The sequence below is a fragment of the Schistocerca americana genome, chromosome X (genome assembly GCF_021461395.2).
Source record: "Schistocerca americana isolate TAMUIC-IGC-003095 chromosome X, iqSchAmer2.1, whole genome shotgun sequence".
Lineage (NCBI taxonomy): Eukaryota > Metazoa > Arthropoda > Insecta > Orthoptera > Acrididae > Schistocerca > Schistocerca americana.
The window spans coordinates 654,827,793-654,840,273 of NC_060130.1; the positions used below are offsets into that span (position 1 = coordinate 654,827,793).

General features: G+C 41.2%; 1 protein-coding gene across 1 annotated transcript in view; it reads left to right on the forward strand.

Annotated features, from left to right (window-relative positions):
• LOC124555255 (protein BCL9 homolog) overlaps positions 1 to 11,793 on the forward strand; it is a 91,047-nt gene extending 79,254 nt beyond the window's left edge. Inside the window, exons 8-9 of the mRNA XM_047129120.1 lie at positions 2,139 to 2,373; positions 8,902 to 11,793. Of these exons, the coding sequence (XP_046985076.1) occupies positions 2,139 to 2,373; positions 8,902 to 10,585 (1,919 nt within the window). The 3' untranslated portion in view covers positions 10,586 to 11,793. The remainder of the gene's footprint in view (positions 1 to 2,138; positions 2,374 to 8,901) is intronic.
• Positions 11,794 to 12,481: the final 688 nt, after the last annotated feature.

The following is a 12,481-nucleotide window of genomic DNA, read 5'->3' on the forward strand; positions in this document are numbered from 1 at the left end:
TAAGAGATTTTACTTTACTGTTTGAAACTTTTTGATAAGAAATTTTCTTTGTTCCCAATTGACATTGTTATTGGACTAAGTATTTTCCAAAATTTCGCCCTCAGTCTTGGCATCGGGTGTCCAGGACTCTTCTTTTCTAACTACTTTTCAAACAAAACAGTCTGGAAACAGATCAGATCTTTCTCAGTGCTTGAGAAATTCACATGTAATAGGCAGTTTCCAATCCCAAGAACTGGATGAGGATTGAAAAGCTCATATAAATGTTCAAGAAATTCCTACTGTTCGAAAGTTGTGAAGAACATTACATTTCTGACTGTGAGCAACACACATTGACTCATTGTGCTTTACAGATGTTTGCTTCTTGTTGAAGTTCCTTGTGCATTAACATATCACATTCTTATGATTCAGTAACAGTAAAAAAGTTTGGTCAACTGCTGATGATGAGCTTCAGACTGAGTCTTGTTCTTACCACACTAATCAGCACTTGCAGCTAGGTGCTGCTCTTTAAATGAGCTACAATTGCTGTATTGTTGATGTAACTCCCTGGTGTCTGTGTGGCTAATAATCATTATAAATGTAATGTGAACGTAATGTATCTCCATAACTGGCCATGAATGCGAAATTAATATGTATAGGGCAAACAGTTATGTCAGTGTTCTCACACTGCAAACATATTCAGTGTAAAATCCATTGCTTACAATCTCGTGTGAAAGGAATGGAGCACATTTTCTGTGTTAAATTTGCATATCTACGTACATTCATTTTTGTTCACAGTATTCATTCCATCTTTATCTAAAACTAATTTGCTCATATGAGCTTTATCTACAACCCAACTGATTTTCAGTGTTAGACAGTATTACCTTTTGCCTTAGACAATGTAGGTTCACAAGTACTTCACTTTTGAGAACCTATCAGGTACATGAAGTGAATGCCATTGAGAACCAAAACACTCTTTACTATCTTACTATTCTGTACTACCAACTATTGTGCAGATTCAAAATTTTCTTGAACCTCCTGCATATCTTAAGCAGTTCCTATATATTGAGTGATTGTCTGCTCCCAACATGTAGGTTTTTGTAGCAAGTACACTTTATCATGTGTGTTCACCAGGTACATCACAGATGTCTCTGATTGTGTCGGTTTATGAAACATTAAATATTCTGTTGCCTTTACACTCTCTAATTATGTCGGAAGCTGTCTTCCAAACCGATTTATTACATGTAAGTCTGCAGACTTGCACAGCAGTTGTCACTGAAGGTAAAACCTTCTAGGTTGGTAGGCCACATTATGTTCCACTTTAAATTTCTTTTTCATAATCACCTAACTGGGACCACCAGAACATCCTGAAGATCATCCTAGCAGAGGGGTTGAAATGTCAGTTGAAAGAAAGAAATTTGAAGAGGAACATGATGAGGCGTAATGACCTAGATGATTTTATCTTCAGATTTATTGCATCTTTCTGAATGCACTGCAGATTGAATTTTTGCCTAAATGGTGGATCAGTCTGTACTCTGTGGTAAATTATTGTCCTGGTATGGAATCCATCAACTAACTTCTATATAAAGATTTTGCTATGATCTAGGTTCCCACTGACAGAAGAATATGCTTCACATGTGCTTGTCAGCTTGTAGCTCTGATAGTTGCTTCACCTATGTTATCTTGTACATTGTGTTTATTTTCCTTTCTTTTCCCCTATAGTAACTTCTTCATTCTCTACTCATTTCGAAAAACAGGCATTTTTATGGAGTTCAAAGTATTAATAAGGAAAACAGCCAACATATTTCTTATCAGAAGTACATGTATTTAATGTGAGATTATCCACTGCTGTGAAAAGCTCCAGTTGATAATGCACATTCATGCAGTGTTCAGAAAATTCTATGGCTGATGAATCTGAGCTTAGTGTTGCTAGTGCGTAGGGATTAGTAGGAGCCTCTTGCTGTATGTATTGAGAGACAATTTTTACGGAGGAATAGAAAACTGTTCTTAAAACTTGAGGGTGAGAGCCCAGTTTGCCAGCCACTGATCCTGTGAAGCTTTTTTTGTGGGGGTGGGGGGCACTAAAAGTAATGTTCTTTATAGCTGTTTACATTTAGTGCTAATTAAATCTTTCAGTGACATCTCGTGTCTGTATGTTGCAGTTGACACTATGTTCTGCAGAACACTTCAAACACTTGCCCAGCAGAAGCAGCAGCAAATTCCAACTCAACCTCCTAAGGATTCAAGCCTTATTTCAGTGCCATCTAAGGAGCCAAATCTTATGCCGGTACCATCCCCACAGCAGATACAGTACCTCAATACTTTTGAAGGGCAAGAGTTAACTATTCAGAAGCAACCAAACACAAGCTTGAAGGAAAGCAACATCAGTTCTCCTTCGTAAGTGTTAAAATATTGTTATAGCTAATTTTACGTGTATATTGAAAAAGTGCTGTTTGGACACTGTGTGTGTGTGTGTGTGTGTGTGAGAGAGAGAGAGAGAGAGAGAGAGAGAGAGAGAGAGAGAGACCATGATCTGTCACTGCTGATTCATCTGTGTTTCCCAGACGACAATTACTTCTGTTTTCTTTAAGTGAGGTGCTTCTTTTGAAATTTCCTATGTACGTTTCACTGCACGTGAAAGCGATTTAGCATATTTCTGCTATAGTAAGCAGCAAGTGTCAGTCCTTTGCAATCTTCTAATATTCACACACATTTTTGGCAGTTTAAACATGGAATCTGATACAATATGTGACTGACTGTTTTAACGAATTATAGGAAAACTTTCCCTTTTGGTGGCTCTTTTCCACTAGAAGCTTCAGATCTTTGAGGATATTGAGCCCGATTTATTTTTTGCCACAGCAACCATTTCATCCAAAAGTAATTCATAAATGATCAAGCTTTTCCTCCACGTACTGTGGCTCACAAATTATTTTAGCAAGGCCCACCAATGTTTTAATCATTCCTTTAATCTGCTCGGCCTGATGATGGTAATTTTTAGTAAGGTATCCTTAGTATGTGCACTCCTTGAGAGGGAAACAAACTCGCCATGAAAGTTGATCTACAGTAAGCAGAGTGTCCGAACCCACATAAAGCCGAGCATGGGAAGAACTCACCTCGGGCATGGTGCAGACAGCACTTGGCACAAGACATGACAATATGGTAGGTGGTCAAACTTTGAGCAAGCACTGACCTGCCTGACCTAGTGCCTCCTGCAGGTAAACACCTCTGCCAGCGAGTCAGCTCATACTACATGTCACCAGGTTTCCGCACTATCGCACCAGCACCACTGGCTCTGCTGGAAGGGCGGAAGGGCACAGATTCTGCGGCAGTGACAGTCACAGTGGAGAGGATGGCACCTCCATAAATGAAAAGGGGTGGGGGCAGGGAGGTGGCAGAGGAGGAGGGAGGGGGGTGGACCTCAAAATCTATGGGCTCCACAGTGACAGGAGCAGGTGGTGGGGTTCTACTGGGGGCTGCTGCTGCAGGTCATAGGAGGGCAGCAGGTGTGTGGAAGGGGCTGCAACAGGGAAGCACCCCACTGGAAATGGAAGCTCTCATCTGGAACAACATCGTGACCCAAACTACTGCCTGGCAGTCTAGCAGATTGTAGCAGTGATGTCCCAAGAGGGCGCGAGTGTAGCTGATGTGCTTGGCGGGCCAGCTGCTCCCTGCCAACATCCACCACAAACTACTGTTGAGCTTCGTGGCCCACTATGACATCCTGCAGTTACTCATGCCACTGGCCGAAGTAGCTGGCCAAAATAGAAGACCCAGGAGGAAAAAAACAGCCATCCTTGGTAGTCTATAGCATGCAACTCATGGTGAAGCAAAACCAGGAGACCCGGGGGTGGTGCCTGTTCAAATGTTTTGCCAGACCGCACCCATCACGGGAAGGGTCGGACACAGACTAGTTCTTTTGGGTCTTAAATGTATACATGAAACTCTCCAACTCCGAATTTGAAGGCAGATGAAACAGAGCGGTAGCCAGATGCTGGATACCGTTGTGGATGCAAAGGCGCTAAAACTGCCGTGACCCCAATTGCTGATCATTGTCAGATATCTGGGTTTTGGGGGAAGCCACAAAGACAAAAATTATTGGCAACCTGCAAACTGTGGCAGTTGACAACACGGAGGACAGCTTGGCAACATACAGGAAATTGGAACAATGCACTGACCACCAACAACCACATGCTGCCCAAAAGGGGCCAGTGTAGTTGACATGCACACTGTCCCAAGGGTGCTCCAGGATTGGCCAAGGACAAAGAACTGGTGCTTTGGGGTCGCCTAGTTCTGTGCTGAAGCCTTGCAGGAACACACTGGATGTTCCATGTCATGCTCGATCGCCAGCCAGTAGATGTGACGTTGCACTGATGCCTTCATATGAGTCATAGTGCGGCAACTGGAGTTTACGAGGACACAATTCTGTGAGAATGGCCACATGACCGAATTGCTCCTCTGTGGCAAGAATGAGAACCCTCCTGGACAATGTTAAGTTGATCACGAAGGAGGAAGAATGTACACTACACTTGATCTACACCCGAAGAGATGGGCTCCAGCCAACCCTGCTGGACTTTCGAAACAATATTCCAGAAAAGTGGCTCAGTGACCATGGCAGTTGTGACTTTGCCTGCTGTCAGCAGGAAGTCCAACAAGGTTTGCGGCAAGACATCATTCAACACCATTACAAGAGTCTCCTGCTGATTGAACTCCAGATCATGCCCTACCGGTAACTACAAAAGCACATCAGCATTGGCATACTGGATGGTGGAGCAGTAACCAATGTCATAACAGTAGTTACTGAGAAAGAGGACCCACTGCTGCAACTGGTGTGCAACTTGAAACGAGGGCCAAGTAAGGAAACAAGTGGCTTTTGGTTGATTATGAGGAGGAAACCTGCGCTATACAGTAAGACATGGAACTTTTTAACCCCGAAAATAATAGCTAGTGCTACCTTTTCCACCTGATAATCATTACTCTGTACCGCATCTTTGATGCATAAGTGAAGGGCTGTTCAATGCCATCAATGTTTAAATGGGACAGGACGGCACTAGTGCTGTACTGGGATGCGGCACAGGCCAGGGTGAAAGGTTTACCAAGCATAAAGCAAGCCAAGCAGGCAGCACCACAAGCACTGCCTGAGAGACTGAAAAGACCTTTGACATTCTGCAGACCAGACAAACTTAATGCTCTTGTGGCAAAGCTGGTTAAGAGGCTGGCAGATGTGTACAGCCTCAGGAATGAAATTTTACCCAAAAAAAGACTGAATGTCTTTCAGGTTTTTGGGTGCTTTTATGTTGACAGTGGCCTTGATGTGGTCATCCTTGGGGACAAGACCATTTTTACGAAGCACATGACCCGAAAAATGCATCTTCAGGGAGAAAATGCTGCATTTTACCAGTTTGCAATGAAGGCCATTCTCCAGGAGGTTTTGGAAAACTGACAGAAGGTTTCCTAAATTCTCCTCTCGAGTAGGGCCTGTGACTCAGATGTCATCAAGGTACTTGACGCAATAGGGAATATTCTGAATCGGCTGTTCCAAATACTGTTTGTAAATTCCTGGTGCAGGCGAGATCCCAAAAGGAAAGCTTTAAACTGGTAAAGCCCAAAGGGGGTGTTATTGACGAGGGATGTCCAAGAAACCATGTTCGGGGGCTACTGCAGGTAATCATCCCACATTTCAGTGGCAGGAAAATACTGCTCCCCACCCTCCCCCTCCCAGCAGCTTTGCCAGCAACTCTGTCTGCCGAGGAATGGGATACGAATTTGCGACACATCGCACTTTGACCATCTGTTTAAAATCACCACAAGAGCATGTGGCACCATTGGGCTTCTGAAGTACCACTAAACTGGTGGCCCACTGACTCAATAAAATAAGAGCAATGATGCCTTGATCCTGCCAATGCTGCAACTCAGCCTTTACCTTGTCACGCATGGCAAGGGAATGGCACAGGGGCGACAGATTTTGGTACTGCGACAGCTTAAAAGAAACATGCCTCAAAATTTTCTCACCAGCCCAAGGTTTTCTCAAATAATGGGCTGTGAGACTGCAGTAAGGAGTCCCAATGATGAAAAGGGACAGATTGAGACACTAAATGCACTTCACCAACCATCTAGGGGGCCAAAAAGAGGAAAAGCGTCAAATCCAAAGATATTTTGCGCCCATGGTGAATTGACCATTAAAAAGGTAAGTTGTCGTTTCACAAGGAGATGGAAAACAGCCCCGTCCCCGCAAAGGAATGCGCTGTGTACTATAAGACACACCCTGATGGAGCAACTATTGCAACTCCGGCAGAGTGTGTACATATCAAAGGTTATTAGGCTGATTGCCACTCCCATGTCTACTGAAATTCGACCGACTGCCCATCTACACACGCTTCCCAGGCACGTCTGCACACTGTGTCACCAGTGATTCATAAGGCATGCTATGGTGGGTCCATATAACTTTGTGAAACATTCTGTAGTTGTTTCAGTTGTGATATATTGGTGTAGATAGAGTAGGAAATCATGTGCACATCTTTGTTTGCAGACTTATGAGAAGAGAAGTTCATGAATTTAATATTTGTTTTTAACCCACTTCATTTAAAGAAAAACATTAAGTTTTTACGAGTAGAACAATTATTTTAATAATCTGTAACTTTCTCATCCCCTGCAACACAGAGACTGTTAATTCTAGAGAAAAAATAAATATGATCGTTCTTGTAGAAACTTTAATGTAGTTTAATTTTGTACTGGAAAAAATTTGGAAAAAATTCTGCTAGAAGTCTGTTCTCAAGTTATTCGAGAAACACACAAAAAATTGATCTTTTAATGCCCCTCACCCAAATTATCACATCTCACCAGTTAGGATTTTTAGTATGTTGTTCATGACACACACTCCTACCACTTTGCAAAAATTTGCGACTGAGTTTTCTTTGTTAATAGGACTTTGTGATGCGTTGGTCAAAAAGGAGTTTGATGGTTTGCTGGGGCTTGCCATTTGTGGGAAGCCAAGTCTCACTGTTTTGTATCTTCACGCTGATAGTTGTCACCATCTCACTGAGCGTGAAGAGATACTTCGTACCATGATTCATAAGGACACATGTCATCTCAGTCCCTAAAAGTTTGTCAGTTGAGTTAGCCCACCTTGAAGTAACCTTTCAGCAGAATGGTTCTAGTGAAAGACAAATCAGAGAGGCATTGCACTATTATCAACTAACTGTGCGCAGAGTGAAGTGTTGTCAGATCGATAACATAATTTCTCAAGAGATCTTTGAATTGATGACGATTTAATTTGAAAAACTTTCAGCAGTCTATGATTACAGGTTTTTAATTTTTTTGATGAATGAAATTTTTTTTTAAAATCACAAGATACCAACTGGCTGCTTCCTGAATGTTGTTTGAACATTTTATACACTGGGAGAAACTGAAATTCCTCCTATTCTGCTGCCACGAAAAGCTGAATAATTTCCAGTAAATTATGAAGCAACTGATTTCCTGATTTCCCTCAGAATATCTTACCACAGCTAAGACCTGTCTTTCCAGATGCACATAACAGACTCCTTTTTCATGTCAGCATTAATGCTGTTAAATATTATCATCCTATGCTTAAAACAAGAGCCTACAGCTGTGGAAACTGACGTACATTGATCTGAAACCATAAGAGCTGTTGTCCTAATTTGGAAGTGCAACTCAGTATATTTAGTGTTCTCGTCACCTCTACGCTAAGTATTAATCCTTTCGTGCTCTCAAAAGTGTGCTTGTTTAATCACCAAAATTCATTTTTCCACCATAATGAAGCAATCTGCTCATAAATGTGGAAAAGTACTAACTACACTACATTTTGTTGACATGTCCATCACTGCTGAAATTAAATTTTGAGTTACTGCAAAATACCTTATGGAGTTTAGGAATTTAATCACAGTATAAATCAGTGATTACCAGGGAGGCCACCATGCAACTTAAAAATGGAATATTATGTGGCTGATAAATATTGTGTGTCGGGCTGTTTTCTTAAGCTTTCCAATTCTCTTCATAGGTTGTCACACTTCTGATGTGTGACATGACTCACTAAGGGATCAAATGTTTGTAAGCACAGTAGTGTTAAAGCTTTTTATCTGAACAAGAATTTATAGTTACTAAGCATCAGGAAGCTGTTTGCCCCTTTTTTGCTTCACTCTGCAGCTACGAACTTCTGAAATTTAACATTTTTGTAGAAGTGAAGTAACTTCAGGAGAAATAAAACTAGGGAGGAAGCAGTAATGTAATGCGGAATAGATACTTCATCATCTGCTCTACGTAAGGAGGACTATAGCATTCATTAAAGTATTAAAGAAATTGCAAAAGTTGAAAAATATGATACTGGATGATCAGACCAAAGAATAATGATTGTAAGAGCAAAATCTCGTGCAGTGAGACTAGTTACTATTTTAGTAGCAAGAATAGCTTCGTTGAAATTGGAATTTGGTTTTAAAAAATGAGAGATACATTGTAACTCACCAAACTGCGGATGTTTCTCAGCTTGGTTTTTATAACTCGCTACCACTTGGATGAGAATTACCATTAGTCTTCACAAGTGGTTCATTGTGTTATAGTGTCATGTAAGCATGTCAGAGTTGCACACTTTTGACGTATTATCGATGTAGCAGAAAATCGTAATTTAATAGATTATGTATTAGAATAAACTGAAATTTATTCTGAATAGACTGCAGTGTATAAATGTACCAAACCATTGACATGTAATATATGAATAGGGTGTACGGGATTTTACAAAGAATTGCTTACCTAAATCCTTTTCCCACATTAAGAAAAATACAAATTATTTCTGTTATTGCACTTCGTTTTCAGTATGTGGGACACAATTGTTTAGTTTTTAGTATGTGTTTCTCCTATTGTTCTCTATTTTCATTAATTACCTGTGTTTTTTTTTTTTTTATTTTATTTTGGCAGCTTACCTCCACCAAATTTGGATGGAAACTTACAAGGCTCGTCCTCAGATATGAACACTCGTATGTCTGGGCCTGCCACTCCTCTTACACCAACGTCTGTGGAGTTAAGGTATCCAAGTGGTTCTGGTGATACTAGATTTCCTTTACCAAGTCCACACACGCCAGGATCTGATAACAAGGCTCCACGTCGAACACCAGGAATGGATGGACCTGTGAAAGCACCGCGACCTGAGGATGGAGCACATTTCCTTAGCTCCAGTCCATTGAATGATGGAATGGGTGCGCTAAGGTTTCAGAATCCCAATGGACCACCAGGAAGTTCTCCATCAATGTGTAGCCAGGTACCAGGATTTGTACCTCAACAGGCACAGCCGGGTGTGGGTGGTGTAAAAGTGACATCTCACTTTTTAGATGTTTCGCCATCTGGTGGAGGACCACCTGTTGACATTTCACCAACAACTGGAGGCAACTTCCCATGTCTGCGATCAGAAAATGTGCCTCTGAATCCAAATGTGAGTGGCAGTGTTTCTTGTGATGGTAAGATGGCTCACTTTGACCCTATCACGTCAATGGCGCAAATGAGTCAGCAGTTGACGAGCAGTGTGTCAAACTCACCAAATCCACAGAATCCTGTAATGGTAGGCGGACCGGGTGTGATGGGTTTTCAGCAGTCACCGGCCCATCCTGGAGATGTGGGACCTTGCCAGGATGGTGGACCTGGTGGGGGTTTTGTGAGTCTCCAAGTGCAAGGTGTGCCACCACACTCATATAGCCCCAGTGGTGTTTCAGGGCAAGGAGGAGCAGTTCCGTGCAGTGTGCAGCATCCTGGAACTGTTGGTTCTCCCAAGTCTGGCAACATGTTGGGGTTAGGTCCACCAAGGGGACCTTCTCCTTACATGGGAAATCCCTGCCCACAACGTGCTCCTGGAAGACCCCCAGCTCCAGGAACGTATGGTCACACAAATGTTCAGGTAAAAGCAAGTACCCCTAATACGATACAGTACTTACCAGCAAAGCCACAGACAGGAGCCCCAGGGCCGAGAGGACCACCGAGTCTTGACTTCCTGCAGCGATTTGCCAATCCTCTATCCAGCTTAGATGGCAGTGTTCCTGTCCATAACCTGCAGTATTTTCCTGGAACTGGTCAACCAAATGGTAATGGAGTGCGAATGGGCAATGTGCCCCATTCTGGCCCTGGCTGTGGAAATGTAGGTGGCCCAGTAGTCGGTCCCAGTAGTCCTGTTGTTGGTGTGAATCTACCAATGTCAGGTGGAATGGTTGTGGGCCATGGAGGGCCAGGAATGGGAGCAGTCCCACTGCGTGGAGGCCTGCGTCCAAGTGGAATGATGAGGATGAGTGGTGGAATGCTGGGAGTTGGGCCTTGTCCCGGTGGTGAACATCCATTTGTGCCGGGTCCGGGCCCTGGCTCACAGGTATTTGTTCCTGGACCAAAGTCCTCACCTATGGGGTTAGGTGGTGCACCAGATGCAAGTCAGCCATTACCACCTTCAATGGGACAAGCAAACAATTTCAAGAATTCTCCATTCATGGGTCCTACAACAGCTGATCCTAATTATGCCCAACAGTTCCATAATTTTCAGCAACAGTTGTATGCTACCAACACTAGAAGTCAGATGAGCAATCAGACTCTTGGTCCAAATCAATCATTTTTTGTTCCAAAATGAGCGTTTGGATTGTGTGGAGTAGTTCACAGTGTGTTGCCATTTTGGATTGTGTATTTGAATGGTAAAAATACCAGCACATCCGTTGTGAATATGCGTGTGTGGTGTAAGAAAGATAATCCCACTGTTTCAACCTGGAACAGTGATCAACGAAAGCAATATGGATCCCATTGGTCTGTAAAAGTGATATTAATATTCTGTTTAATTGCCATGTTAAACAACTTATCATATTAATTTAAACATTGTAAAAATTAGAACATGATGTCTGTCCGTAAATTTTGTCTGGTGTTTTACAGAATATTCGAACTGATTTACAGTACGTCACAGTTGTATCTTTGTTTATTTACAGAGGGCAAAATCACTAACCGTGTTTAGCTTAGACATTTGCAGTTCTCTTTGAAAAAAGATGGTGAAAATCTCTTTATTTTTGTTTAAAGTTTGAGAATGTATTTGAAAACAACTGGTTTGTTTTACTTAGCAGTTTTGTGAAACACTAGATACGTATCTTGAAAACTGTCATATCAATTGTATTTCATACATTTATCTTCAAACACATGAACTTCATGTGTAAATTAAATGATTTCCGTGTTGTTCCATAAATCAAGAGTTAATGTTTTTGTGTCTTGTAAATACCAGATTTGTATACCAGTACATGCAGTTTGTCATTCATATTCCACCCAGTCTTTTAATAGTGTTTTTGCACTCCACTACATATCTTTTTGTGTTCCTTCCTATTTGAACTGTGGTAGCAGTTTAGTGAGTTGCACAGTGTAGTTCACTATAGAGATTATTGCCACAGAGAATGGTTGTGGTAACTACGAAGTTTGGGGACTGAAACTTCGTGGGAAAGAAAAAGAGACACTGAAGGAATTGCACCACTCATTGTACTTAAAATGGGAAAAAAAATCATTTGTGATTGAGTGTCTTCCATTTTGTTTTTAATTTTATGGCTCCCATTTGCGTCCTAAGCTGTGACTGTTACATCAAAAGTATGATTTAGCTGTTGTATCTTTCTTTTTAGTAATGAAGACTGATGACTTTGAATGTTTGTAATATGGTAACAAACCATTTATGACATACTGTCATAAGTGCAGCTGGCTTTTGAAAGGCATTTATCGCTTCTCACTTCTCAGGGAATGTTAGTGGCTATGTGACATGGATGATATGTGGTTTATGTATATATGTATAAATTATGTCATGAAGGAACCAGTTACTTGGATGTATAATGTAAAAAGATTCTTATACTTGTGACTATCATTATAGTCTATTTGACAATATTAATTTAGACTTCTGTCCATTGTACTTTCACTTTGCCTCATCTGAACAAAAATTATGAATGTTACAAAAAGTCTCTTCTGGATGAAATAGTGACTTTTAATTCAAGTGGACATTATTGGTGGACAGGATGAAGAAAATTTCAGCCTAAGTTGTACAACGTATAGTCGAAACATGGCGGAATATTTATAGATTTGAATATAGAATTTGTATTTGGTTTTTTAGACATTTTTCTCATTTATTTTGGTAACAGTTTAATTTCACACATTTATTTTGATACTTTTAAGCTTACATAGGCTAACAGTTTCATTGCAGCTACTATCTGCTCTGTTCCCATTAAAAAATATGGAATTGGTAGCAATCCTTTTCATATATTGTTCAAATTTTAATTATGTTAAAAATAGTTTGTTACCACGATATAAATAAAAAATCTTTACATATTGACTATATCAAGTCGCAAAAACTGCATGTTGAGAGTGCACAATATTCTCCAAGTAGACTGTAATGGGCTGCAGCACAATTGAACGTGGTTATTTCAGTTCAGCAGTCCCGCTTGACCCTTGTGAGGAACTAGAATTATGCTGAGAGTGACAGAGAGAGAGAGAGAGAGAGAGAGAGAGAGAG